Source organism: Trichosurus vulpecula, chromosome 7, assembly GCF_011100635.1.
Source record: "Trichosurus vulpecula isolate mTriVul1 chromosome 7, mTriVul1.pri, whole genome shotgun sequence".
Taxonomy (NCBI): domain Eukaryota; kingdom Metazoa; phylum Chordata; class Mammalia; order Diprotodontia; family Phalangeridae; genus Trichosurus; species Trichosurus vulpecula.
The window spans coordinates 55,894,956-55,918,819 of NC_050579.1; the positions used below are offsets into that span (position 1 = coordinate 55,894,956).

Below are 23,864 nucleotides of genomic sequence, written 5' to 3' on the forward strand. Positions count from 1 at the left end.
GTCCATGCAGGCCTTCCAGAAATAGCTATTTATTTCATCTAGGAGAACATCTGACCCCTCCCTCTGGTGTTTAGACAATTAGCTCTCATTATATACATTTGCACTGGTTGCTATCTTGTTATTTTCTAGTATCTAATCTTCACAATTAGACTAGAAACTTCAGAGTAAGGACCACCTTTGTAGCCCTCAGTATAAGAAGGCTCTATGCAATGAAGAAGTGTAATCAGTATTATAAATACTATGTATGTCTAAATTCATGACATCTTCCTCTAGGGAAGTGGGAAAATTTCTTCTGTCCTATATGGAAGAGGAGCTACCACACCCCCAGGCCCCTAGCCCTGCCCCCATGGCAGTTTCTATCCACATACTGAGCTTGCCCAGCCCTGCAGCTCCGCGATAGCACTATCCTCCACTGTTTGGTCTATTCTGCCCAGCAAGCTGGTTGGTCTGGCATCCAGTCAAGGTGTTAGCAGAAGGCCAGGGCAGAACTGCACACCCCCCTCACATCCAGCCAGCTGGCTCCATGGTTTCCTCCTTGGAAACTAAAACAAACAGGCTGTGTGCTTGGCCTCCTTGCTCAACCCAAGAGGCCGGGGGGGCAGCAAACATCCCAGCTATGCAAACTGGAGGAACATCTGGCAGGACATTTGGTCTCTTGCAACTCTGTCCCTGCCAAATGGCCAGGGGCTTCAGCAGAACCGGGCAGCCCCAAAAGGGAGGAAATTTCTACATTGTACCCCCAATCTCAATGGTTAGCTGAGTTCCAGTGCTAATTATGGCTGGGGACTACAGCCTTACAGCTGGCTGAGTTCTAAGATATAGGTCAGCAATAAGCCTGATCAAATCCCATGAGGAAGAGGAGGAAAGAGTGGAATTCCCATCAAGTCGGTTCCTGGACTCTCCCTTATTTCCTGCTCCCTTCCAGAGGCCCCAAGATGGGAAGCTGGCTGAAGTCACAATATGTAAGTGATTGTCAGGGTTGTTACTTATGCCGAACCTCCCCCCACCTCCCAATCACACTGATCCTTTGGGGATATGGTTGATGATGCTCATGTCACAAAACAGAATGAGGAGAATGAGGGGAGGGGAGCAGTGGAGGGAGACAAGCAGGAAAAAAGTGGCATCTCTTGACTCAGACAGATCTTCTGGGTACTCTGGTGAGCCAGACCACTGCTCTATAAGGCCTACAGCAGTCTGGGGCCAGGCAGAGCAAGCAAATATGGCCCAGAATCAGGCCTCTTCACTCCAACAAGCCATCAGACACTCAGAGATGCCACAAAAACCAAAGGAAACACCAAATGTCCATTTTCGTTTTTCATCTATACTGTGACAAGAGCTCTAAATGGGTACCCCCACCCATACTCCTCAGATATATTTCCACTTGGTGGTCAAAGTTCCTTGAGGAATATCCCATCTGGAGGAAGCTCAGAGGCGTTAGGAGGTATTCTAGTGCCAGGATCCAGGGCTCAGTTGCCTGCGTCAAGGCTTTGCTGCTACTGGTTCTGGGCCCACCATCTTCTCTCTCACAAACATGCTGAGGTCCCAAGTTTCTCTGCTCCCCCAGTTCTGTAGGGCTGTCTCCTTCACCGGCAGGCCTCAGGTTCCCTGAGAATTCTGTGAGGGCAGCCTTCACAGTCTGAATTGCTGTTTCTGATGAGAATGGTACTGGCCAATCCCCTCCATCCTCACCATTAGAGTCTTCTAGATGAACAGGCAGCTGTTCCTCAGCACACGAAACAGGCAGGCTGGGCTGCTTCTGACTGTCCCTACACTGAGGGAAAAGGTTCTTCCTCTTAGGTCTCTTGAAATTTCTCAAAGTTTGAGGTAGATCGCATTCTCTCTCAGGCGACTCAAAGATAACACCCTGGGTCTTTGGCCTCTTGGGTCCTCTCTCCAGTAGCCAAACACGGCCCCGTTCTTTTGGGGGGTTCCAAAAGGTCCCCATGTATTGCTGCACAGACAGAGGCACCCGGGGCTCAATGAGTAGCTGGGGACTCAGGCTTTCCTGAAAATAATCCTGACAGCATCCTCCCTGGACAATGGGCACTATCCGGCAAGGCCTCAGTGCAGCCACGAAGTCACACAACTCAGGAAAGGAGGAGTGGTCAGAATAAGGAACCACATGAATACCAGGGTGGGAGACACGGATTCTCCGGCTTGTGGGAAGGATGGCAATGGTTGGATGAGTGCAATTCCAACGCAGCATGGCACTAGAGCAAACCTCAGCACGATTCACAGCGTGGATGCGGCCAGCCCCCTCCTCCACCGTGAACACGTCTGCTAGCTCCATTAGCTGGACCACCTCCATCCGCTGAGGACTCAGCACTACCCAGGTCTGGAACTCCAGGGCCAATTGTTCCAGGAGGGATTCTTTGCCCAAGCTGTAGAGACCTAAGAAAAAGATAAAATGGGAGAGAGGGGGAGGAATGAAGCATCAGAAGTCACTAAAATCAAAAAGAAATCACAACAGCATCAGAAGAACCTGAGATAGTAGCAAGCTGAGGATGAGGCAACAGCTAGGCTTACCAGTTAAAGGCCCAGTTTTCTCTGCTATCTCATCTCGTTCCCACCTTCAAAATCCATCCCTTCTAGCAAGACTTCCTTGACAGTCCTACCCCACTTGGAGCCCTTCTTGATTCCCTTAAGGACTGATATACTATTTTCTCTCTGGGCTGATCTACCATTTAAAATTCGATAATTACCTACACAAAGCTTGCTCCTGTGCTTGGTTTTACAAGAGATCAAGAGAAGAGTAGTTGGTACATCCTTGTTCCCTCCCAGAATTGACAGTTTAGCAGGAGAGATGGCATGTAGACAAAAGGCAAAAAGTGCCACTTGTGACACAGGATTAAGTATAAAGAAAAGTGGCAGGAGTGGAGGAAAAGGGTGAAAGCTCTTCCAGGTGGGAGGTTCAAGGAAGAATTCAAGGAAGAGGTGGCACTTGAGCAAGGCCTGTTGGGATTTCAACAGGACATTTAGGGTCGAGGACAAGCAATCTAGGTGACAGGAACAGCACGGAAGCACAGGTCATATCTGGGGAACAGTTGAAGGTTTTGTGTGAGGGAAAGTCTGGTTGCAGACAGATCTTGGATGGCCTAGAGAATCTGAACTAAACTGTGCAGGCAATAGAGGATCCACTGAAGGTTTCTGGACAGGGCAGTGACATGAGTGGAGCTATATCTGAATCTAGCACAGTATCTTAGACAGCTCATAGGGGAAAGACTTCAGGTAAGAACACCAATGAAAAAGCCACTAAAATATCCTGGGCAAGAAAAAGAGAGGGCCTACACCTAAGACGTGGTAGTGAAAATAGAGAGAAGAATGCAAGGTGTTGGTTAATGATGGTTCTTAAGTCTATGTCAGGACTATGGGAGGGTAATCACTCCACCCATGCCGAATTCCCTTAAAATGTGTTGGGTAATACCATCACGTCCTGGGCACAGTCTTTGGAATATCCTCGGTGGTAAAAAAAAAAATCTTTGTCAGTTAAGGGCAGACCTGGTGTTTGCAAAAACAAAAAAAGTAGGTGATCAAGCTGGGGAACGCCCGTGGATCAAAAACACCTCTTTCAAGCCTAATGAACTCTATCTTTCAGCTCTTCCTTCTCCTTCCTGACCATCAGGTCTCCTCAGGCTTCACTTACTGGGCAATTTAGCTGAGATCCCAGTCAGCCAACCTCTGAAACTAGCCCTGAGTCCAAGTCCTTAACCTCCTCGAGTTCTTTTCTGTCAATGGCGTTCTCTTTCCTTGGGCATTCATGAAGACAGGCGTAACTCTCATGTTAATTATGTTCACTACAAGTCCATTCTACATACCTACCTCAACCGGACTTTCAGTACTGCTTGGGATAGATGATAATATTCATGTGGACCAGTCAAGAAGGATTTATTAAAACACTAATGCATCAGACATCATTCCAAAAAAGACACAACTTTTGTCCTCAAGGAGCTCATATTCTAGTGTGGGAAACAATATGAGACCCGTGCAAGGTAGATAGAAGGTGATCCCAGTAAGAAAGGCACTGGTAGCTGGGGAGACCAGAAAAGGCCCTGCACAGAAAGCAGGACTGGAGCTGAGTCTAGAAGGAAGCCACGGAAACTGAGGCAGAGGTGAGGAAGAAAAGCATTCCAGTTACATGGGACAGCAGGGCAAAGCACAGAGATGGAAAACTGAGTGTTCAGTGTAAGGAAGAGCAAGTAGGTGAGTGGAGCTGGATGGCAGAATGTGTGGAAGAGAATAAAGCGTGAGAAGACTGAGAAGGGAGCAAAGCGGGCAGTGAGGAAGGTCCCAAAATGCCAGACAGAGGGTTTCTTGGGAGGGCAGAAAAGGGGACATATATGAGAGATGTAGTAAACTGAAAAAGGACAAGCTCTGCAAAGCAACAGGCTGGAGATGCGGGGAGCTGCAGATGACAGGGAGGTGGTGTTTCAACAATCCAGCTAGCAGCTTCTGTGGGGGTATACGATCCACCCACAGCCAGCTCCCAGAAAGCTGCCAACAGCACAGGTTCTTCTGATCTGCTTAACTAAGGAAAGCAAAGTCAAGGGGTTTGACAAGCTTACTTTAATTCAGCACACAAATATCATTCACTTAATTCAGCGAAAAAAGCCAGCACCCCGAACTTCAGAGCATATTACAAACAAAGTACAAACATCAACAGACAGAGCCAATACAGATTCATGGTTACCAACATCTAGGTTCAGCCCGGGAGATCAGAACAAGGGCTGGCCCAGAGTCATTTGCACCACCACTGCTGCAGGAATGAGCTCCAAAGAACAGACAGCCAACCCCTGGTTTTTATATCTTTTTCAGTGTCAGGGGTGAGTCACACATGCGACTCACCTATGTGACCTAGAATCGTCACAAAGAGGTGACTTAAACCCACGTGGTCTAAGAGCCTCTGCAGTCCCAGACATGTAAACTAGGCCCTCCCTGGAGTTAGCCCCACCTTGGGCCCCACCTTAGTTGCCAATCCACACCCACATAGGTTTTACACCTAATAGGGGTTTGGGCCTGGGGCTTAGCACTTAGTAAGATTCAATGAAATACACTGAATTACTGGAAGCAAACAAAAGCCAAACTCTTCAAGGGCACTTGTTGAACTAAGTGCTAAGGAGCCCATTTTGCTTACCAACACAGGTGGTAAGCCTGAGTGATTGGGAGGAGGGTGGTGCCTTTGACAGTAGGAGGGGAGGGCCTGGGGCAAAGGGAATGTGTTTTATTTTGGACATGCTGAGCTTGAGTTGCCTAAAGGAAACCCATTTTGAGATATCCTAAGGCCAGTTGGTGATGTGGGACTTGAGCACAGGAGATTAGAACTAAATGTAGAGACCTTGGAATCATCTATATAGAGATAATAATTGAACCCATGGGAGCTAATGAAATCACCAGGTTAGGTAGGAAAGAGCCAAAAAGAAGACGCAAGACACAGTCTCTGGGGGAAACCAAGAGTGGATGGGTATAACCTAGACAATAATAATAATAACAGTCAGCATTTACACAGTGCTTTAAGGTTTATAAAGCATCTCACTTGCTCCTTACAACCCTGTAAGGCAGGCGCTATCATTATCTTCATTTTATAGAGGAGGAAATAGAGGCTGAGAGAGGCTGAGAGTCTGGAGCAGGGTCACACAACTAGTACCTGAGGCTGGATTGAAGCCCACAATTTCCTGACTCCAAGTTCAGCAGTCTATTTGCTTGGCTGTCTAACTGCATGGATGAAGATCCAGCAAAGGAGACTTAGGAGAGGTCAGATAGACTGGAAGAGAACCAGCAGGGTCATGAAAAACCAGAAAGGAAAGAGTATCAAGGGGAGGAGGTGAATAACACCATCAAATGCTGAAGTGGGAAAAAAGGGGGAGAGATGGAGAAAAGTCCATTGGTTACACCTGAGAGAGAAAGAGAGAGCAGCTTCAGTTGAATGATGAGGTCAGAAACAAGATGGCACTGGGTTTAGAACTGAGTGACAGGGGAAGAAGTGGAGGCACCCAGTGGCAGGCGGCTTTCTCCAAGACTTTTGTCTTTGTAGGGGAAGAGAAGTAGAGGATGACAGCTAGCAGGAATGGTAGGACCAAGTGAAGGATTCTGAAGGAGGGGGGATGTGGACACATTTGCAGGCAGCTGGGAAGAAGCCAGTACTTAAGGAGAGATTGCAAGTAAGAAAGAGGAGGAGAGAGCGGACAATCTGCTGGAAAAGGCAGAAGGATCAGGGTGTCTGTAGAGGAATTGGCCTTGACAAGGAGAAGGACCACCTCTTTATCAGGGATAAGAGTGAAGGAAGAGAAGATGGGGGGAAGTGTCTGAGTGATGTGAGGTAAGTGGGGAGAGGAAAAAGGAGCTCATGGCAAAAGGTCTTTCTCTCTCTTTTTTGGGGGGGTCAACTGTGAATCAAGGTCCACACCTGTGAGGGTGAAAGGAGCTGGTGCCTTGCGAGGTCCATGGGAAGAGTGGGATATCAAATTGATTAAGGAGGAGTAGAGTGATTGCCTAGTTACTGGGAGGATCCAGACGAGATTAGGTAACAAATTTGTCATGGATCCAGTCTGCAGTTTCATCGTTTCCTCCAGGTCGAATGAGGTGGGTGTTAGGAAGAGTCCAGGACAGGAGCTCGGCATGGCAGGATCGATAACAGGATGAGGGGATGTGGTGCTGGAGAGTGGAGAACAATGTATAGTCGAGTTGGGCGGGCTCACCAAGAGGTCAAGACAAGGGATAATAACACTAATGACAGTAACAATACCTCGCGTTTCTATGGTGCGCCGTGTGTCCTCTCATCTGATTCTCACAACAACCCCAAGGGCTAGGAGCTGTATCATTATTCCCATTTTATAAATGAGGAGACCAAGGCTTACAGACGTTAAATGACTTGTCCAGAATCACACAACTAGTAAGCATCTGAATCAGGATTAGAACTCAGATCTTTCTGGCTCAAAATACTATACTCTATCCCTTATAACACTTTGCTGCCTCTAAGGGAATGCAGGGTAGCATGGGGAAAGAGCTGAGGGGTGGAGGCAACAGGGTGAGGACAAAGGGGCCTCAAGGAACACGGAAAAATGGAATGATAAAAGCTCATGACCCAATATCAGGTACAGCATGGTCAGAGTCCATGAATATGGAAGTGGGATATTTTGGGTGCTGGTAGGATCAAGGGTCTGACCACCTGAGGTATAGCTGAGGGAGAGGCGAGGGAAACTGAGCTGATTGAGAAACCAGGAAGTCAGGGTATCTGAGAGAGCATCTCAGTGTTAGTCAATCAATATATATTAAGCACTAAGTGCTAAGCATACAGTGGTATGGACTGAGGATACAAAGAAAGGCCAGAGTCCCTGCCCTCATAGCGCTTACAGTCTAATGGGGGAAGACAACACAAGGGTCTGGACACGGGGGAATCCACACTGTGTTCTTTCCACTACTCATATGCTACTATAGTGTCTTATGTACTCTATCTACGCTGGGATCAGCAGTGGAGTGGAGACTGAACCAAACCAGAATTGTTTCAAGGAACCCGGGATACTTAGCTTGAAGAAGAGATATGGGGGCCATGACATAATAGTTGTCTTTAGATGCTCTGAAGAGCTATCACAGACAAGAGGGTTTAAACTGACTCTGGCTAGCCTCAGAGTGCAGGTGGAGAAGCAATGGGTGGAAGTAGCAGCGGGAGGTTTTGTGCCTTTAGAATGTAGAATGTCTAGCAGGTGTGTCCCAAGGTGGAATGCCCTATGTTGGGAGGCAGTAAATTCTCCCTCATGAGAAGTCTTGTTGAAGATTCTGGGTCAGATTAAGTACTGACTCAGTGGCCCCTAAGATTCTTCTGATACTTCCTAGATTTCTGAGCTCTACTTCCCACCAGCCTATATATCACAGGTGGGCCCCTCACCACAACTTGAAACAGGCCCTGAGGGGAGAGAACTTTGAAAGTTATAAGACTCTCCTCCTCATTCCCCAGGGGTCTCCAGCCTAGCCCCTCTCAGGGGCATGGAGAGTGAGCTCTTGGCACATTTTCCTTGACATTTTTTTTCACTCTTTCATATATTCTGCTGGAGAAATCAAATGAAAAAGCAGCTAGGTGTCGCAGTGGACAAAGCACCCACCCTGGAGCCAGGAGGACCTCAGTTCAAATCCAGCATTGGACACTTACTAGCTGCAAGACCCTAAAAATTCACTTAACCCCAATTGCCTCCAAAACAAAAAGAATCAAATAAGGAGTTACTGAGAGAGAAGTCCCACTGCATAAAGCATACATCAAAGAAGGGAGCTATCAAGATCAGGTATGCCAGGCACTGGAGCCCAACTCAGGCTGTGGCAGGAGGAAGGAAGAGACCAGGTAACAGAACAGACAGCAATCCCAAAACCATAGGAGTTTTACTCCAAAGATAGTCCCGAGGCTTGCTGGCTGTTCTTTCCACCCCGTGAATCCAGTTTGGGTGAGCAAGGATCAGCTACTACCATGGCACTCACTGCCACTGAAGACCAAGGACTGGCACCAAAGAAGCTCAAATATTCAAATGGATCTGTGACCTTATTCATTCAGGAGGTCACTCCAGTGATGACAATCACAAGCCATCCACGCCAGCCTGTTCTGTGAGACAGACATCCATGTCTGTGAAATTTCTAACAGGGGCCTTCCTTGCTTTCTTTCCAATTTGGGGGTTCCAGTGAAGCACTCTGGCCTTATACCTGTCCCCTGACCTCTTGCATGTGCCTCACCATACAGTTCCTTGATGGCATCCTTTATTCCTGTTTCTCTTCAGAACTCTTTGCTGGCTGTATGCTGTAGCCTTTTAGCCCCCATCACGTTTTCCATTGCTCATCTTTGAGGTCTTCATCAGCAATGGTGTTGCAGGTGTTTTTGCCACACAGCAACACTGGTATAAAGTTTATATTGAAAAGATGGGCCTTTGCTCAGGGTCCAGAAAAGCGCTTTCTAATTTCCCATAAAGAAGTGGTACGACCCACTCTCCTCTTTTTCAACTCCAGGCCTAGGTCACTGCTCATCTGTACTCTGTTTCAGATATGTACACTGTTGGACAAGCTTTATAAGACACATCTTGAAGTCTAGGCAATAGATGTGCATTACCCATTTGGTCTTTCCTACGTGAAAGGACAAGGGAAATGCCTCTGGGTAGTTACAGAGTCTCTTCAGGGAGTTCTGCAATGGATTGGTACTGGATGCAGTCACCACGATGTCATCCACAAACAGGAGCACCTGAAGACCTCAGCATCCACTTGGAATACTTTTGCAGAGCATACCTCAACCTGGTTTCTATCTTGCTTGATGGTTACTATCAGACGGTCACTGAACAGAGTTTGGTTTGGTTTTTTTGGAGAGTGATCTCCCTACCTCATCTAAACTGGAAGCGCAATGGCCACTCCTGGATACAACCCCACTGCTGATTAGTACACGACCTTTCACCTGATCCATTTCTGACATGAGCCATTTCACCCCAGTGAAGCAGCTAGGCACCCCTGGACCCCAGGGTTCACCTATTGGTACTGGACTTAGTTTGATCATTCAATAGCCTTCGCCCTACTGTAGCATCTGATGGACATCAACCCCACTGTAGGTCAGTACTCATGAGCTGAAGCAATCCAGAAGCCTAAGCTTCTCCAGCAGAGAAGCTTGCACTACTATGCCTGACCACCAGGGTTATTTCCATTGTCACATCTTCAAAGAATTCTGAATTGTCTTCATATACATAAATGAGATACCTTGTAACAGAGTTTGTATCAATAAACAGTAAGTACAATGGGATCTTCCCATCTTTACAGTGTTCAGGTAACTGTGAGAGAAGAACTAAGTAATTTTAAAATCTAGCTCTGCCTTGATGATCTTTCCTAAAAGTACTGAATTAAGCAAACTTGGGATCAAGCCCTTCCCCCCAAGACATGGATTGCTGGGCTCACCAATGGGTATTCACAGTATCTTGCTTCCTTAAAGGGGAGTCCTCGGAAGGAAAACTGTCCCCATATGGTACCTGAGAGTTGGTTCCACCAAAAACTGGAGAATATAAGATTGGGATGGCCTGGTGGGCTGTGCAACTGGTACCATTACTGTTGCTGCATTTGTCAAGGAGGATTAATCTATCAATGGTGAATCAGAGATGGGAGAAACTAGAGGCAAAGGACTAGGAGGCTGAGCTAGGATGGTGACCGTGGGTGACAGGAAAGAAGTGAGGAAGGCTTGAGAGATATTACAGAGTAGAATGATGGAGCCTGGTAACTAATTGGGTATTTGGTGTAAGGAGAGGATGGCCCAAGGATAACTGAGCAGTCTTAGCATGTCCATGATAGTGCCCTTAGGAAGGGGAAGAGGAAGAGCTGCTGTGAGGTAATGGGGGTTGAGAGGGATGATGAGTTTGGTTTTAGGCATGCTGGTTTGAAGGATCAGAAAGCTACTCAGCAGACAGAATGTGCTCATGAGAAGAGGTCAAAGTCCAATATTTTTGTCTTTGTTTCTCTATTACCTAGAGATTTTTTTTTTCTTTATGGGCTGGATCTGTGTGTCATTGATACAGAAAACTCCCATTGAGGAAATTCCCTCTACCAATGCTGATCTCTGCACTGCACCAATGGTTCTGCAACTGAAAGTCTCAGAGAGTTGCCTGGGGCACAGAAAGGTTCAATAATTTGCTCATCATGCATCAGAGGCAGGACTTAAATCCAGGACTTCCTCCCCGTTTAGAAGAGACTTCCTTGAGGACAGGGTCTATCTCACTTTTGTATTTGTATCCCCAGGGCTTAGCATAGCAAGGGCTTAATTACAAATGTTTTCCAGTTATTCATTTCTGGCTTTGAGGCCAGCTCACTGTCCACTATGCCAGGCTGCCTCGCATATACTAATAGTCTAATAAATACTTGTTGAGAGTTCATAGAATTGATAGTTGGAACAGCGTAGATGAGACCCCAACAGGAGAGTATGTAGAGAAAAAAAGAGGGCCTACAATAGAACTTTGGGAAACATCTCCCTTCAGGAAATAGGACATGAGAGTAGAATGGGCATTATACAGGGAGGAAAAGCATCAGAAGCCAAGAGAAGGGAGCAGGCAGCCAACAGTGTTGAAAACTCCAGAGGTCAAAGAGGAGAGGGACTGAGGGGAGAGGCCCTTAGAACAGGAGGTCACTGCTGAGAAAGCAGTCTGAGGAGAGGAGTAGGTGTGGAAGCCAAGGCTAAGAAGGAAGGACATTGGAGATAAAGGCATTAATAGAGTGGAGAGTGGCAAGGAGAACAGGAAGGACTCCAGAACAAGGTGTGATTTGAGGTGGACTTTAAAAGATGGGTGGGAATAGTGCAAGAGGGAGGGAAGACACCTCCAACATAAGAGTGTGAGCAAAGACACTGAAGGAGGAGAGAACAGGAACAGAAGTAATTTAGTTGGGCTACAGGCCTTGTAATGCTAGACAGAGAAGCAACTGAGTGGGGCCTGCGCTCCTGTGGGTGAGGCTTCAGCATATGTGGGTACCCCCAGTCATAGTGCCACATTTCACACTGTTTTCTATCAATCACTCTAGGAATGGAATCAAACAAACACTACCATTCCTGGAAAGGACATGTCAATTAATTTCCCTATGACTCCATTCACCTTGTGACTTCCCAGACCAAAGCAATCCTCCTCAGAGGCAGCTGATTGCTCAGTGCACAGAGCACTGGGCCTGGAGTCAGGCAAACCTGAGTTCAAATCTGCCTTCAGATATTTCCTAGCTGTGTGACTCTGGGCAAGTCACTGAACCTGTGTCTGCCTCAGTTTGCTCATTTGTAAAATGGGGAAAAATAGTAGCACCTGCCTCTCAGCTCTCAGGGGGATTAAATAAGAGAATAGTAAAGCACTTAGCCTGGCATGTAGGAGGCATGCGATATATGCTTCCTTCCTTCCTTCCTTCCTCCCCCCCAGATCACTACCATACATAATCTAGCCCAATTAGAATTTCCATTTCTTGAGGGAGAGTCTGCTGTTTTTTGTATCTGTATGCCCAGTGCTTAGGGCAGTGCCTGGCCCTTATATGCCACATCCTTATGTGTGGGGGCTCTGCCCAAAGGAACATAAATTTTGATTGCTGAAACCTTGTAAGATATCTTGGGGAGGAATGACATGATTGTGTTTAAGAAAGACATCTGGTATGAAAATGAAGAGGGAAGGCACGCTGGAGGCTCTTACAAGCCTGGCCAGCCCTAATGAGGATTTATACTCATCTATGTGGCAACAGTGGAACCAGAGAAGAGAACAGAACGGTGGGATGTTTTTAAGGTAGAAACAATGGGACTTGCTAGCAGATGAGATATTAGAGGAGCACCAAAAAAGAACAGGAGTAAAGAACGTTGTGGAGGAATTTTGTGACAGGAAGAGAAGACGGGCTGGTTCCATGGCAGAAGCAAAGAATGACAGATGGCTAGCCAGAGGGCTCCACTTCTATCTTAGCAATGCCAGAGAAACAAGGAAAACCTCCAGCACATCCCATGGACCACCAGGGAAGACATGGATAAAAGTCACATGAGATGGGCAAGCAGGGATGGCATGCAATCTGAATCAATGGAGACAACTCTTAACTTGATAAGATCATAGATCCATTTTCATCAATGAGAGGTTACGTGTACTACTGTACTATAACATATTGTATACGTATTAAAACTAAACAAACAGAAATTGAAAAAGGATGAGTTGGATGAAAAACAATATTTGTAATATAATGCAGAAACACTTTAGTGAGAGAGCAGTGCTTCATTATATTTTAAAAAACCTCTACGTCTTAGAGAATATAACGGACTCGTAAACCAGGTTGTTAGTAATTAATTGTTCTGTTAATTCAAGCAATGTAGCTAGCCAAGCAGGTGAACTTTTTCAATTGAAAACTATACAATGCAATAATCATATTATAGGACACAACATCTTTTCAGCAGGATGTGTTTCTTTGTGTAAACACTCACCAGACATAATTCAGTCAGTCAGTCAGTAAACACTAAGTACTTGCTAGGTACCAGGCACTAAGTACTAAGTCCTGGGGCTATAAAGAAAGAGAAAAGACAGTCTCTGCTCTCAAGGAGCTTACAGTTTGATGAAGGAGGCAATGTGCAAACTACTAAATATGAACAGGATGCAGGATTAATTGGAAATAATCAACAGAGGGATGCACTAACATTAAGGAGGACTAGGAAAAGTTTCCAGGAGAAGATGGGATTATAGCTGGAACTTAAAAGTAGCAAGGAGGCAGAGATAAGGAGAGCATTCTAGGGATGGGCAAGAGGCAGTGAAAACACTCAGTCAGGAGATGGGATGTTTATAAGAACAACAGTAAGAGAGCTGGGGGTAACCGGATCAAAGAGTACATACATGGTAGCATGTTAATACTAGAAAGGTTGCGGGGAGAGGCAGGTTATAAAAGGCCATAAAGGCCAAAAAGAGAATTTTATATTTAATCCTGGAGGTGTTAGGGGGCCCATAGGGTTTACTGAGTAGGGGAAGTGACATGGCCAGATCTTTGTTTGGACCGTCACACTGACAGCTTAGTGGAGAACAGACTGGGATGGGGAGAGAGACTCAAGACAGGGAGAACAATGCAATAGCCCAAGCTTGTGGTGATGAGGGCCTACAATAGGGTAGAGAAAAGGAGGAGGGATGCATATACAAGAGATGTTACAAAGTTAAAAAATCAAATGGCTTTGAAAACAGATGGGATATGGGGTATGAGAGAGTGAAGAGTCAAAGATGTCGCCACCCAGGCTGTGAGCTTGAGTGACTGGGAGGATGGTGGTACCCTGGACAGTAACTGGAAAATCTGGAAGAGGGGGAAAGATAACAAATTCAGTTTTGATCATACTGAGTAACAATAAGTAAATCTGAATTGTCTATTTTCAACGGATTATTTTCAATATAGATCCACTCCTTTCTTTATGTGGTTTTGCTTAATGGACGGAATCATTCCTTAATTCCTTGTGTTTGGATATTCTAGTTGTGTTTTTGTGGCAGTGTGAGAACAGCAAGAAAGCCAATTTAGCTGAACCACTGAGGGCAGGAAGTGGGAGTACTTTTTTTCCAGGCTGGTAAAACTGGATGGGGGCAGGTTGGGAAGAGCATTAAATGTCATACAAAGGACTTTATGTTTGATGTTGCGGTCAAGTGGGAGTCATCAGACTTTGAGTAGGACAGTAACATGGTCAGACCTGCCCTTTGGGAGGAGAGATTGAAGGCAGACCAATTAGAAGGCTGTTATATTGGTTCAGGGAAGAGGTAATGAGGGTGTGAACTAAGAAAGGAGAGGGGCAAAGAGGAGAGATGCTGTGGAGGAAATAAGATCTGGCAAGTGTGTGAATCCATGTGGCAGGTGAACATGTTGAGAAGAGTGAGGCACCAAGTGGATGATGAACCTGGGAGACTGGAATCCTCAACAGAAATATAAGAGTTTGGGAGAGAGGTGGGAAGGATAATCACGCCCCATTTATGCCTTCTCAACAGATGTAGCTTACTTTGTCCTACCCAAAATGATCAATGGGAGTTAGGCGGGGGAAGGAGAGCTCTTGCTCACTAGTCACTACCCTGCTAAAGCTACAAGATGACATAGGGGAAAAGGGGAGGTATTCTGGGAGGGAATGATTTTCCTGTCCAGCTATTGCTGTTTGTGCCTGGGTCCAAATCAGTTTATAACTACCCTCAGAGGCTAGTGATAGTGCAGAAATGGGTAGGTTTGGAGTTTGCCCAACCCTGGTGGGGTGGTGTAAGTGGAGGAATATATGATGATGATGGGAGACGGTAGAGACAAGCCCCAACATGGCTACTGTAAAGAGGATGGAATTTGCCCCATCTTCCTATCCCCCCCCCCCACACTGGTTCATCACACATCTCTTGGAGTTTTGCCAGGACCCCTGAGGGGGCCCAGTCCCCACTGTGATGACAGCTGGTCTAGGTGAAAAGAGCACTAGGAGCAGAGTAACAAGGAGGGGTCAGATTTAAGAGAGATCACTGAGGTAGAATGATAAGAAAAACTGAAGGAATTAGAATAGGCAAAGGAGAAACTAAGTTATCACTCTTTGCAGACAATGGTGATGTACTTAGAGAATCCTAGAGAATCAAGCAAAAAACTACCTGAAATAATGAACAACTCTAGCAAAGTTGCAGGATATAAAGTAAACCCACATAAATCATCTGCATTTCTATATATTACTAACAAAGTGCAACAGCAAGAGATAGAAAGACAAATTCCATTTAAAGTTACTATAGACACTATAAAATGTTTGGGAGTCTACCTGCCAAGACAAACCCAGGGCCTATAGGAACACAATTACAAAATACTTTTCACACAAATAAAGTCATATCTAAATAATTGGAAATACATCAGTTGCTTGTGGGTAGGAGGAGCTAATATAATAAAAATGACAATTCTACCCAAATTAATTTACTTATTCAGTGCCACACCAAACTACCAAAAAATTATTTTGTAGAGGTAGAAAAAATAATATCAAAATTCATCTGGAAGAACAAAAGGTCCAGAATATCAAGGGAATTAATGAAAAAAAATGCTAGGGAAGGTGGCCTAGCCATACCAGATCTTAAATTGTATTATAAAGCAACTATCGCCAAAACCACTTGGTAATGGCTAAGAAATAGAGGGGTAGAGCAGTGGAACAGGTTAGGTACACAAGACACAGTAGTCAATGATTACAGCAATCTACTGTTTGATAAACCCAAAGACCCCAGCTTCTGAGATAAGAACTCACTGTTTGACAAAAACTGCTGGGAAAACTGGAAAATAGTATGGCAGAAACTGGGCACAGACCAACATCTGACACCGTATACCGTATACCAGAATAAAGTCCAAATGGGTAAATGATCTAGGTATAAAGGCTGATATTATAAACAAATTAGGGGAGCAAGGAATAGTTTATCTGTCAGATTTATGGGGAATGGAGGAATTTATGACCAAACAAGAGACAGAACATTATGAAATGCAAAATGAATAATTTCGATTACATTAAACTGAAAAGTTTTTGCACAAACAAAGCCGATGCAACCAAATTAGGAGGGAAACAGAAAACTGGGAAAGAATTTTTATAATCAGTGTCTCTGACAAAGGCCTCATTTCTAAAATATATAGAGAAATGAATGAAATTTACAAGAATATAAGTCAATTGATAAATGGTCAAAGGATATGAACAGGCAGTTTTCAGAGGAAAAAAAGCTATCTATAGTCATATGAAAAAATGCTCTAAATCACTATTGATTAGAGAGATGCAAATCAAAACAACTCTGAGGTACCACATCACACCTATCAGATTGGCTAACACGACAAAACAGGAAAATGATAAATGTTGGAGAAGATGTGGGAAATTTGGAACACTAATTCATTGTTGGTGAAGCTGTGAGCTGACCCAACCATTCTGGAGAGCAATTTGGAATAATGCCCAAAGGGCTATAAAAATGTGCATACCCTTTGACCCAGCGATATCGCTTCTAGCTCTGTATCTCAGAAAGATCATAAAAATGGGAAAAGGACCCACACATACAAAAATAGCAGCTCTTTTTGTGGTGGCCAAGAACTGCACCTCGAGAGAATGCCCATCAATTGGAGAATGGCTAAACAAGTTGTGGTATATGAATGTAATGGAATACTATTGTGCTATAAGAAATGATGCGTAGTTGGACTTTGGGAAAACCTGGACTTATGTGAACTGATGCTAAGTGAAGGGAGCAGAACCAGAATATTGTACATAGTAACAGCCACAGTGTTCAAGGACTGACTTTGATAGACTCAGTCCTTCTCAGCAATGCAAGAACCTAAAACTTTCCCAAAGGATTCATGATAGAAAATGCTATCCACATGCAGAGAAAGAACAATGGAGTCAGAATGCAGTGTGAAGCAGACACTTTTCTCTTTTGTTTTATTTTCTTTCTCGTGGTTTCTCCCATTCATTATAATTCTTCTATGCAATATGACTAATGTGAAAATGTGTTTAATAGGAAGGTATGTGTAGAGCCCATATTGAATTGCATGCTGTCTTGGGGAGGGAGGAGGAGAAAATATATTAATTGATTGTATATGCAGGGTAAGTAAGAAGGATGATTCCAAAATGACACCAAGGTTATATGTCTTGCTGACTGGGAAGGCAGTGGTCTCACTGGATCAAGAACACAGGAAAACGGGTTATCTTTACCCAGGAAGAAAGAGATGCTTCTCAAAGATACAGAAAAGTTCTAGGGTGAAGAAAAGAGAAGAGAATTAACATTAGATGGCCTAGGTCGCATCGGTTCATTGGCAATCATCTGCTGAGACCCAGAAAGACAGCATTAGGGTTGAAGATGTGAAGAAAGTGAAAAAGGAAAAAAGCTATAAGGAATGTGATACAAAGTCTATACTAAATACATCCTGAAGTCTTCCCTCAGAATATTCTTTGCTCTCCATCCCCACACTGCTTCTTCTAGGTCCTCCCGCTACCAACACCACTCTACAACCTTTCCTTCCTCTAAGCAACATATTACCCAATCCTGCCACACCAAGCTCCAGTCAAGGACTATTCCCAACACCCCCCTCCTTTGTTCCTTTTTATGTGAGCTGGAGGAAATGATGAAACTGTGCAGACTGGATCCATGACAAATTTGTTATCTAATCTCATCTGGACCCTCCCAGTAACTAGGCAATCACTCTACTCCTCTTTAATCAATTTGATATCCCACTCTCCACAGAGGCTCTTCCAAACCTCCTCCTCCCTCCTGGATCTCTCAAGGCACCAGCTCCTTTCACCCTCACAGTTGTGGACCTTGATTCACATTTGACAGAGGCAGTGAGAGAGAGAGAGAGAGAGAGAGAGAGAGAGAGAGAGAGAGAGAGAGAGAGAGGCAGAGAGGCAGAGAGAGAGAGAAAGAGAAAGAAAGAGAGAAAGAGAGAGAGAAAGAAAGAGAAAGAGAGAGAGAGAGAAAGAGAAAGACAGAGAGAGGTATACTGGCTTCTTCCCAGCTGCCTGCAAATGTGTCCATGTCCCCCATCCTTCAAAATCTTTCACTTGCTCCTACCATTCCTGCTAGCTGTCATCTTCTATTTCTCTTCCCCTTCAAAGACAAAAGTCTTGGAGAAAGCCACCTACCACTGGGTGCTTCCACTTCTTCCCCTGTCACTCACTTCTAAACCCAGTGCCATCTTGCTGCTGACCTCATCATTCAACTGAAGCCACTCCTTCCCAGGTTATCAATACTTAACTGCCAAATCCAGTGGCCCTTTATCTTTTAAATTTTTTTCTAATTTTAATTCGATTTGATTTTATTTTCAGTTCCATTCATTGAGAAGGCAAGAAAAATAACACCCATTACAAATTAGTATAGTTATGCAAAACAAATTTCCACATTAGCCAGGTCCAAAACAAAAAAAAAAAAAGAAAGAAAGAGAAGAGAGTAGGCTTCAACACTCTGAGTCCATGTCTGTCTGGAGGTGGGCAGCGTGTTTCATTAGGAGTCCTTTGGAATTGTGGCTGGTCATTGTGTTGATCTTTCTAAGTTGATTATCTTTACAATATTGCTGTTATTATACAAATTGCTCATCTGGTTCTGCCCACATCACTGCATCAGCAAATACAATTCTTCCCAGGTTTCTCTGAAACCATCTCCCTCATTATTTCTTATACTACAAGAACATTCCGCTGCATTCATATACCACAACTTGAACCATTCTGTGATTGATGAGCACCTGCTCAATTTCTAATAGATTTCAATGGCTTTTTCTCAATCTTCTCAGCCTTTTTAGTCTCTGAAGCCTCTGACACTGTTGATCTCCTCATGTCCCTTGGCACTCTTTCCTCTCTGGGTTCTCATGACCCCAGTCTCTCCTGGTTCTCCTACTGGACTGCCCCTCCTCAATCTCTGTTACTGGATCTTCATTCATGTCATGCCCACTCACTGTAGGTGTCCCCCAGATGCTCTGGCCTGGGTCTGTTTCTCCTTTGGCTTTGGCCTACCTTCCTTGGTAATCTGATCAGCTCCCAAGGGTTCAATGATCATCTCTATGCCTATACATCTATCTAGTTCTAACTTCTCTCCTATGCTCCAGTCCCACCTCACCAACTGCCCTCTGGATATCTGAAAATGGACGTCCTATAGGCAACTCGAGCTCAACATGTCCAAAATAAAATATTCCCTTTGCCCCAAGCCCTCCCCTCCTCCAATCTTCCCTCTGTCAAGGGTACCACCCTCCTCCCAGTCACCTAGGCGTTTAACCTCTGTGTCATCTTCAGCTCCCCATATAAACAGACTGTTGCAAGGCAGATCTTGTCCTTTCTAGGTCTACAACCTAGAACAACCTCCCATATATGTTCCCTTTTCTTCACTCGAACATGGAACACCCTGGTAGAGGCCCTCATCACTCTTCACTTGGAGTTCTGTCTCTCCCCATTCTAAACCCTCCTCCACTCAGTTGTCCAAGTGACTCTTCTAAATTGGAGACACTGATCATTCATCTTCCTCTACTTAATAAACTCTGGTAGTTTCTTATTATTTCCAGGATTAAATGTAAACTCTTATTTTTGGCATCTAAATACCTTCATAACCTGACTCCTTCCTACCTTTCTGGTCTTCTTGCATGTTCATCTTCTTCACTTACTCAACTGTACAAGACATTCCATCTCCCTTCTTCACACCTTTGCCCTGGCTGAGGCCCCTGCCTGCTATGCCTGTCCTCTCTCCTCACCTCTGCTTCTAAGTTTCCCTGGCTTCCTTCAAAATTCAGCTCAAATCCCACCCTCTACACAAGTTCTTTCTGGTCTCCCCAGCTGCCAGTGCCTTCCTCACTGGGATCTCCTTCTATCTACTCTGCATGTAGCTTATACACACCTGGTGATTTTTATTCTGTCTCTCACACTTCAGTGTGAGCTCCTTGAAGACAAGGGCTGTTTTATCTTTTCCTGACTCCCTACTTCTTAATATGATGCCTGGCACATGGGAAGAACCCAATAAAGTCTTCTTGACTTGCAGAACAGTAACAGAGAGAACTTTAAAGCAACTAAAAGCCAAAACCATGGATGCTGCCTTTCATATGAGAAAGATGCTCAATATAGTAAACATCTATTAAGTGCCTACCATGTGCAAAGCACAATAAAAAGACAAAAAAAGAAATACTTCCTGCCCTGAAGGAGCTGACACTCTTCTGGGAGAGATAACACAAACAGATGAATAAATACAAGATAAATTTGAGGTGAAAACAAAACACAAACAACCAGAGGTGGGGATCAGGAAAGGCATCACATAGGACACCACTGAATCAATCTTAAAGAAGCCAGGGATTCAAATATTCATATATAAGGAAAGCAATACATTCCAGGCCTGAGGCACAGCCCACACGGCTTAGAGATGGGAGATCATAGGATTATAGACCTAGAAGAAGCAGGGACCTCAGAGGCCACGGTGGCCAACCTCCTCACTTTATAGATGAAGAAACCGAGGCCCAGGGACAGTCAGGGGCCATCAGTGCCTTGCCCATGGTCACGCAGTGAGAATAAGATCTGAGATCTGGATTCCAGCCTCCTTTTGGCTACCTAGTTGAAGGAGTAGCTTCAAGTGCATGAGGAACACAGAACGTGCGAGGGGGCGGAGTATGAAATGTGTCTAGAGAGGTAGGTGGCAGCCAGGGCATAGGGGGCTTTAAATGCCAAGCTAAATGAGCGCTGATATTTTATTCTAGAGGCAACAGATGAAGATTTTGCTTGAGATGTTGCTTCTGACTCACCATCAGTATTGCTGTTTCTCTAAAAGGTGGGCCTTGTGTTGATGCACTCACACTCTCACTTAGCCCCCAACAACGCACTAGTCAAACCTGCTTGTCAGGGTTTGGGTCACAAATGAGAACGAAGTCCAGCAGGCTCCTGAGGAACTGCTCCTTGGCTTACCTTGTCATATTAGAATAGTACACCCAACAGTTTCACGTTGCGCGTTAGTACTTATGTTTTGCTAAGTGTGCATTTGAGATGCTGCAAACAAAATAATGGAACTGACCACACACTGGACACTTGGCTCAGGAGGTGTCAGAAATCTGTCCAACTTTTCCATCCTACTTCCAGCTCAACTTCTTTCTGTGCTCCACTAAGAAGAATTCTCTAAATGTGAGGTGTCAGAGCAGCATTGGGAAAGGACAATGTCAAGAAATAAAGAAGCTAAGTGCTTTTGTTTAAAAGACTTTTAGCAGTAGCTGAGCTAAATGCAGGAAAGAAATCTCAAACCTCCTCTGCCAGGTCTCAGTACCCTGGAGGCTGTTCTGGGAAAAATAAACAAAAGATGACACCCACTAAAAAGCTGAGGAAGCAGGGTAAGGAAGACTTTCAGAAAGAAACTAAAACAAAAATTTGTTCCAGTGTGGAATACAGAGGATCAAGATGACTGTAATTGTGTGGTAGGATCAACATGTAGCTGAGTTAAATCAAAACTTAAAGAATCTCAGCTATTTGGCCAAAGGTAGAAATATGAAGGGGAATCACTCACCGATTTTGACATCATGCTGTGGGTGCTGGCGGATAAGCTCAGCAATCTCACGGGTGGCCTCCCGGCGGGAGGGGAGGACCAGGGCAGGGTCACAGTTGGTATTGTCCAGGTAAAGGGTATGGATCTGCTTCCCAAGCCTTAGGGCAGGCTCCTGCAGCATGGATGGTGTATAACGGAAGTCCCCTTGAAGGACAGTATGTGGGAGTGAGAACACTGAGACAAGGAAATATCAGGACAAGCATTCTTTTCCATCTACTGTCTGAGCTCTTACTCCCTCAGAGGAAAATGGATATTTGTTTGTTCAGGTGTTTTTGAGGAAGCTCAAATTTTCTAAAGTTTGCAAGCAGGAGAGGGATCCTTAGTGGCTCGTGCCTCCTTGGAAATCATGGCTGGTGGGCTGACACTGGGGAAATCTGTCGAGCCTGCCTTGTGAAGCTCTTTCCTATCACTTCTCCTACCTCTAATGTTGCTATGTACTGAGACCTCTGAGACCTCCAAAGAAAAGGAAATAAAGGTGTCGAGTCAGGCCTTGGCCTGGTTAGATGACAAAACCAACAGTCTAGGGGCTTGGGGGATCTTATTGGTTATTCTATGTGTCTAAATTCTGCTGTCGGGGAAAGAGAGAGTCCTTATGGGAGGACTACCTGTGTATAGGATTGTCCCAAAATATCCTTCGAAAAGGAACATGACAGATCCAGGGCAGTGGTTGGCATCAATCAGAGTCACAGTCATGGTCTCTTGTCCAATCTCATCTAAAGACAGCACGTGGCTCTCACCAACCTCCAGGGCCCGGATCCATTTCTTGGACACCTAAGCAGGGAGAGGAAAAGCTGTCAATTGAGGAATCAGGACTCACCCCCCTTTAGCAATACTCCTCCAGGGTCAAGGGCTATCATTCAATGAAGCACAGAAAAGCCAATTTCTGAGCAGTATCGAATGGGAACTTTTTTGCAAATTTCAAAATAATCTACCCTTCCATTAAGACTTAGTCACCAAGATACAGAGTAATTGGGGCTATTTAAAATGCATTTTAGTTAAAGACTCAGGACACTGGAAAAGCTCCAAAATTCCCTGCAGTTAGCCCTCAACCACCTGGTCCTAAAAATCATAGCTCATATTTATACACAATTTTACAAAGCACTTTTCTCACAGTTGCCACATTGGGTATGTCATAACATTATTTAGACAGCGCAGCCAGGCTAATAAAAGTAAGGAAGTTGTGGGTTCAAATCTTTCCCCCTCTGACATATACTGACTCTTCCCCCTCCCCCACCCCCAAGTTATTTAACCTGGCCTAGCTCTAAGATAGAGAACATACAGATCTGCACCAGGGAGGATGAAGATGCAGTAACAGTGAAGCAGGGGAGTGACCCCCGCCCCCCTTCTTACTCCGATCTTGGCCAAACAGTGGAGACTCCTAATTGTTAAGTCTCAGCTAAAATCCCACCTGCTGCAAAAAGCCGTTCCCAATCCTCCTTAATGCTAGAGCCTTCTCTGTGAGATTAGCTCCAACTTATCCCATATAGGCACAGATGGATGTATCATGTGCACATACACACATGTAATCTACATGTATACGTGTTACATAGTTACCTGCATGTTTTCTTCCGCATGGGTGTGTGAGCTGCTTAAGAGAAGGGATTGTTTCTGCCTTTTGCCTGTATCCCTAGCGTTTAACATTGCACCTGGCACATAATTGGTAAGTAAATGCTTGTTGCATCCTGATTAGATTCAAGTGCCACCACACATGATGACAGCTAGGTGGCGCCACGGAGCGCTGGGCCAGGAAATGGGTTTAGCCTCTTTTTGTATCCCCAGAGCTGAGCGCAGGGCCACCACACAGTAGGCCCAAGCCTAGCACACAGTAGGTGCTACGTAAAAGTTTGATGAAGACGACGACGGTCTCCCCAGAAGGAGCGTAAGCCCCCCCCCGAAGGCAGGGGCTGTCTTTTGCCCCGCCCCCGCCCTCCCCTGCCTCAATTTCCCCTCGTGCCGCCCCCTACCTGCAGGCGGCAGTGCACGAGGTGCGCCGTGAACGGGGAACAGTAGAGGGGTCGCGCCCAGGTGCTGGACAGGCCCTCCGTGTGGTCGGCGTGCAGGTGGGTCAGGAAGAAGAGGCGCGCGGGGCCCGCCCGGCGCAGGTTCCACAAGTCCACGGCGATGGGCGTGTGCGGGATCACAGTCCCATTCATCGTGGGCAGGGTCACGCGCGGAGCCAGCGCGCGGGACCCGACCCCATGCCTTGGGGGAGTGGTGGCCGCACGTCACGGGCAGAGGGCGGGAGCGGAAACTCTGGAAGGACATCCCACGCCCCTCCCCCACCACGCCCGCGGCTCGGCGCGGCAGGGCGGGGCCCGGAGGAAACCTAGACCGTACTAGTCGATCTCGGATAGCTAAGATCCGCCCTTGCTGGATCTGGCG

General features: G+C 45.5%; 1 protein-coding gene across 2 annotated transcripts; it reads right to left on the bottom strand.

Moving 5' to 3' along the window:
- Positions 1-240: 240 nt before the first annotated feature.
- Positions 241-23,731, bottom strand: DCLRE1B (DNA cross-link repair 1B). Of its 2 annotated transcripts, XM_036765862.1 has the most exons (4): positions 23,447-23,731; positions 22,088-22,253; positions 21,444-21,626; positions 241-2,391 (listed from the first exon to the last, which is right to left on the bottom strand). In XM_036765862.1, the coding sequence occupies exons 1-4, from the start codon at positions 23,633-23,635 to the stop codon at positions 1,316-1,318; spliced, it is 1,614 nt and encodes a 537-aa protein (XP_036621757.1). In that variant the 5' UTR covers positions 23,636-23,731; the 3' UTR covers positions 241-1,315. The 2 variants fall into 2 exon arrangements, with proteins under 2 accessions (XP_036621757.1, XP_036621758.1); XM_036765863.1 differs by lacking the exon at positions 21,444-21,626 and having other exon boundaries at positions 23,447-23,683.
- Positions 23,732-23,864: the final 133 nt, after the last annotated feature.

Bases quoted from the DNA above. Each gene is read 5' to 3' on its own strand.
- DCLRE1B (XM_036765862.1), bottom strand. From the start codon at position 23,635: ATGAATGGGACTGTGATCCCGCACACGCCCATCGCCGTGGACTTGTGG. The intron at 22,254-23,446 runs GTAGGGGGCGGC...CTCCCTGCTTAG, and splicing joins TCGTGCACTGCCGCCTGCAG to GTGTCCAAGAAATGGATCCG. The intron at 2,392-21,443 runs GTGAGTGATTCC...TCTTTTTCTTAG, and splicing joins ACAGCATGATGTCAAAATCG to GTCTCTACAGCTTGGGCAAA.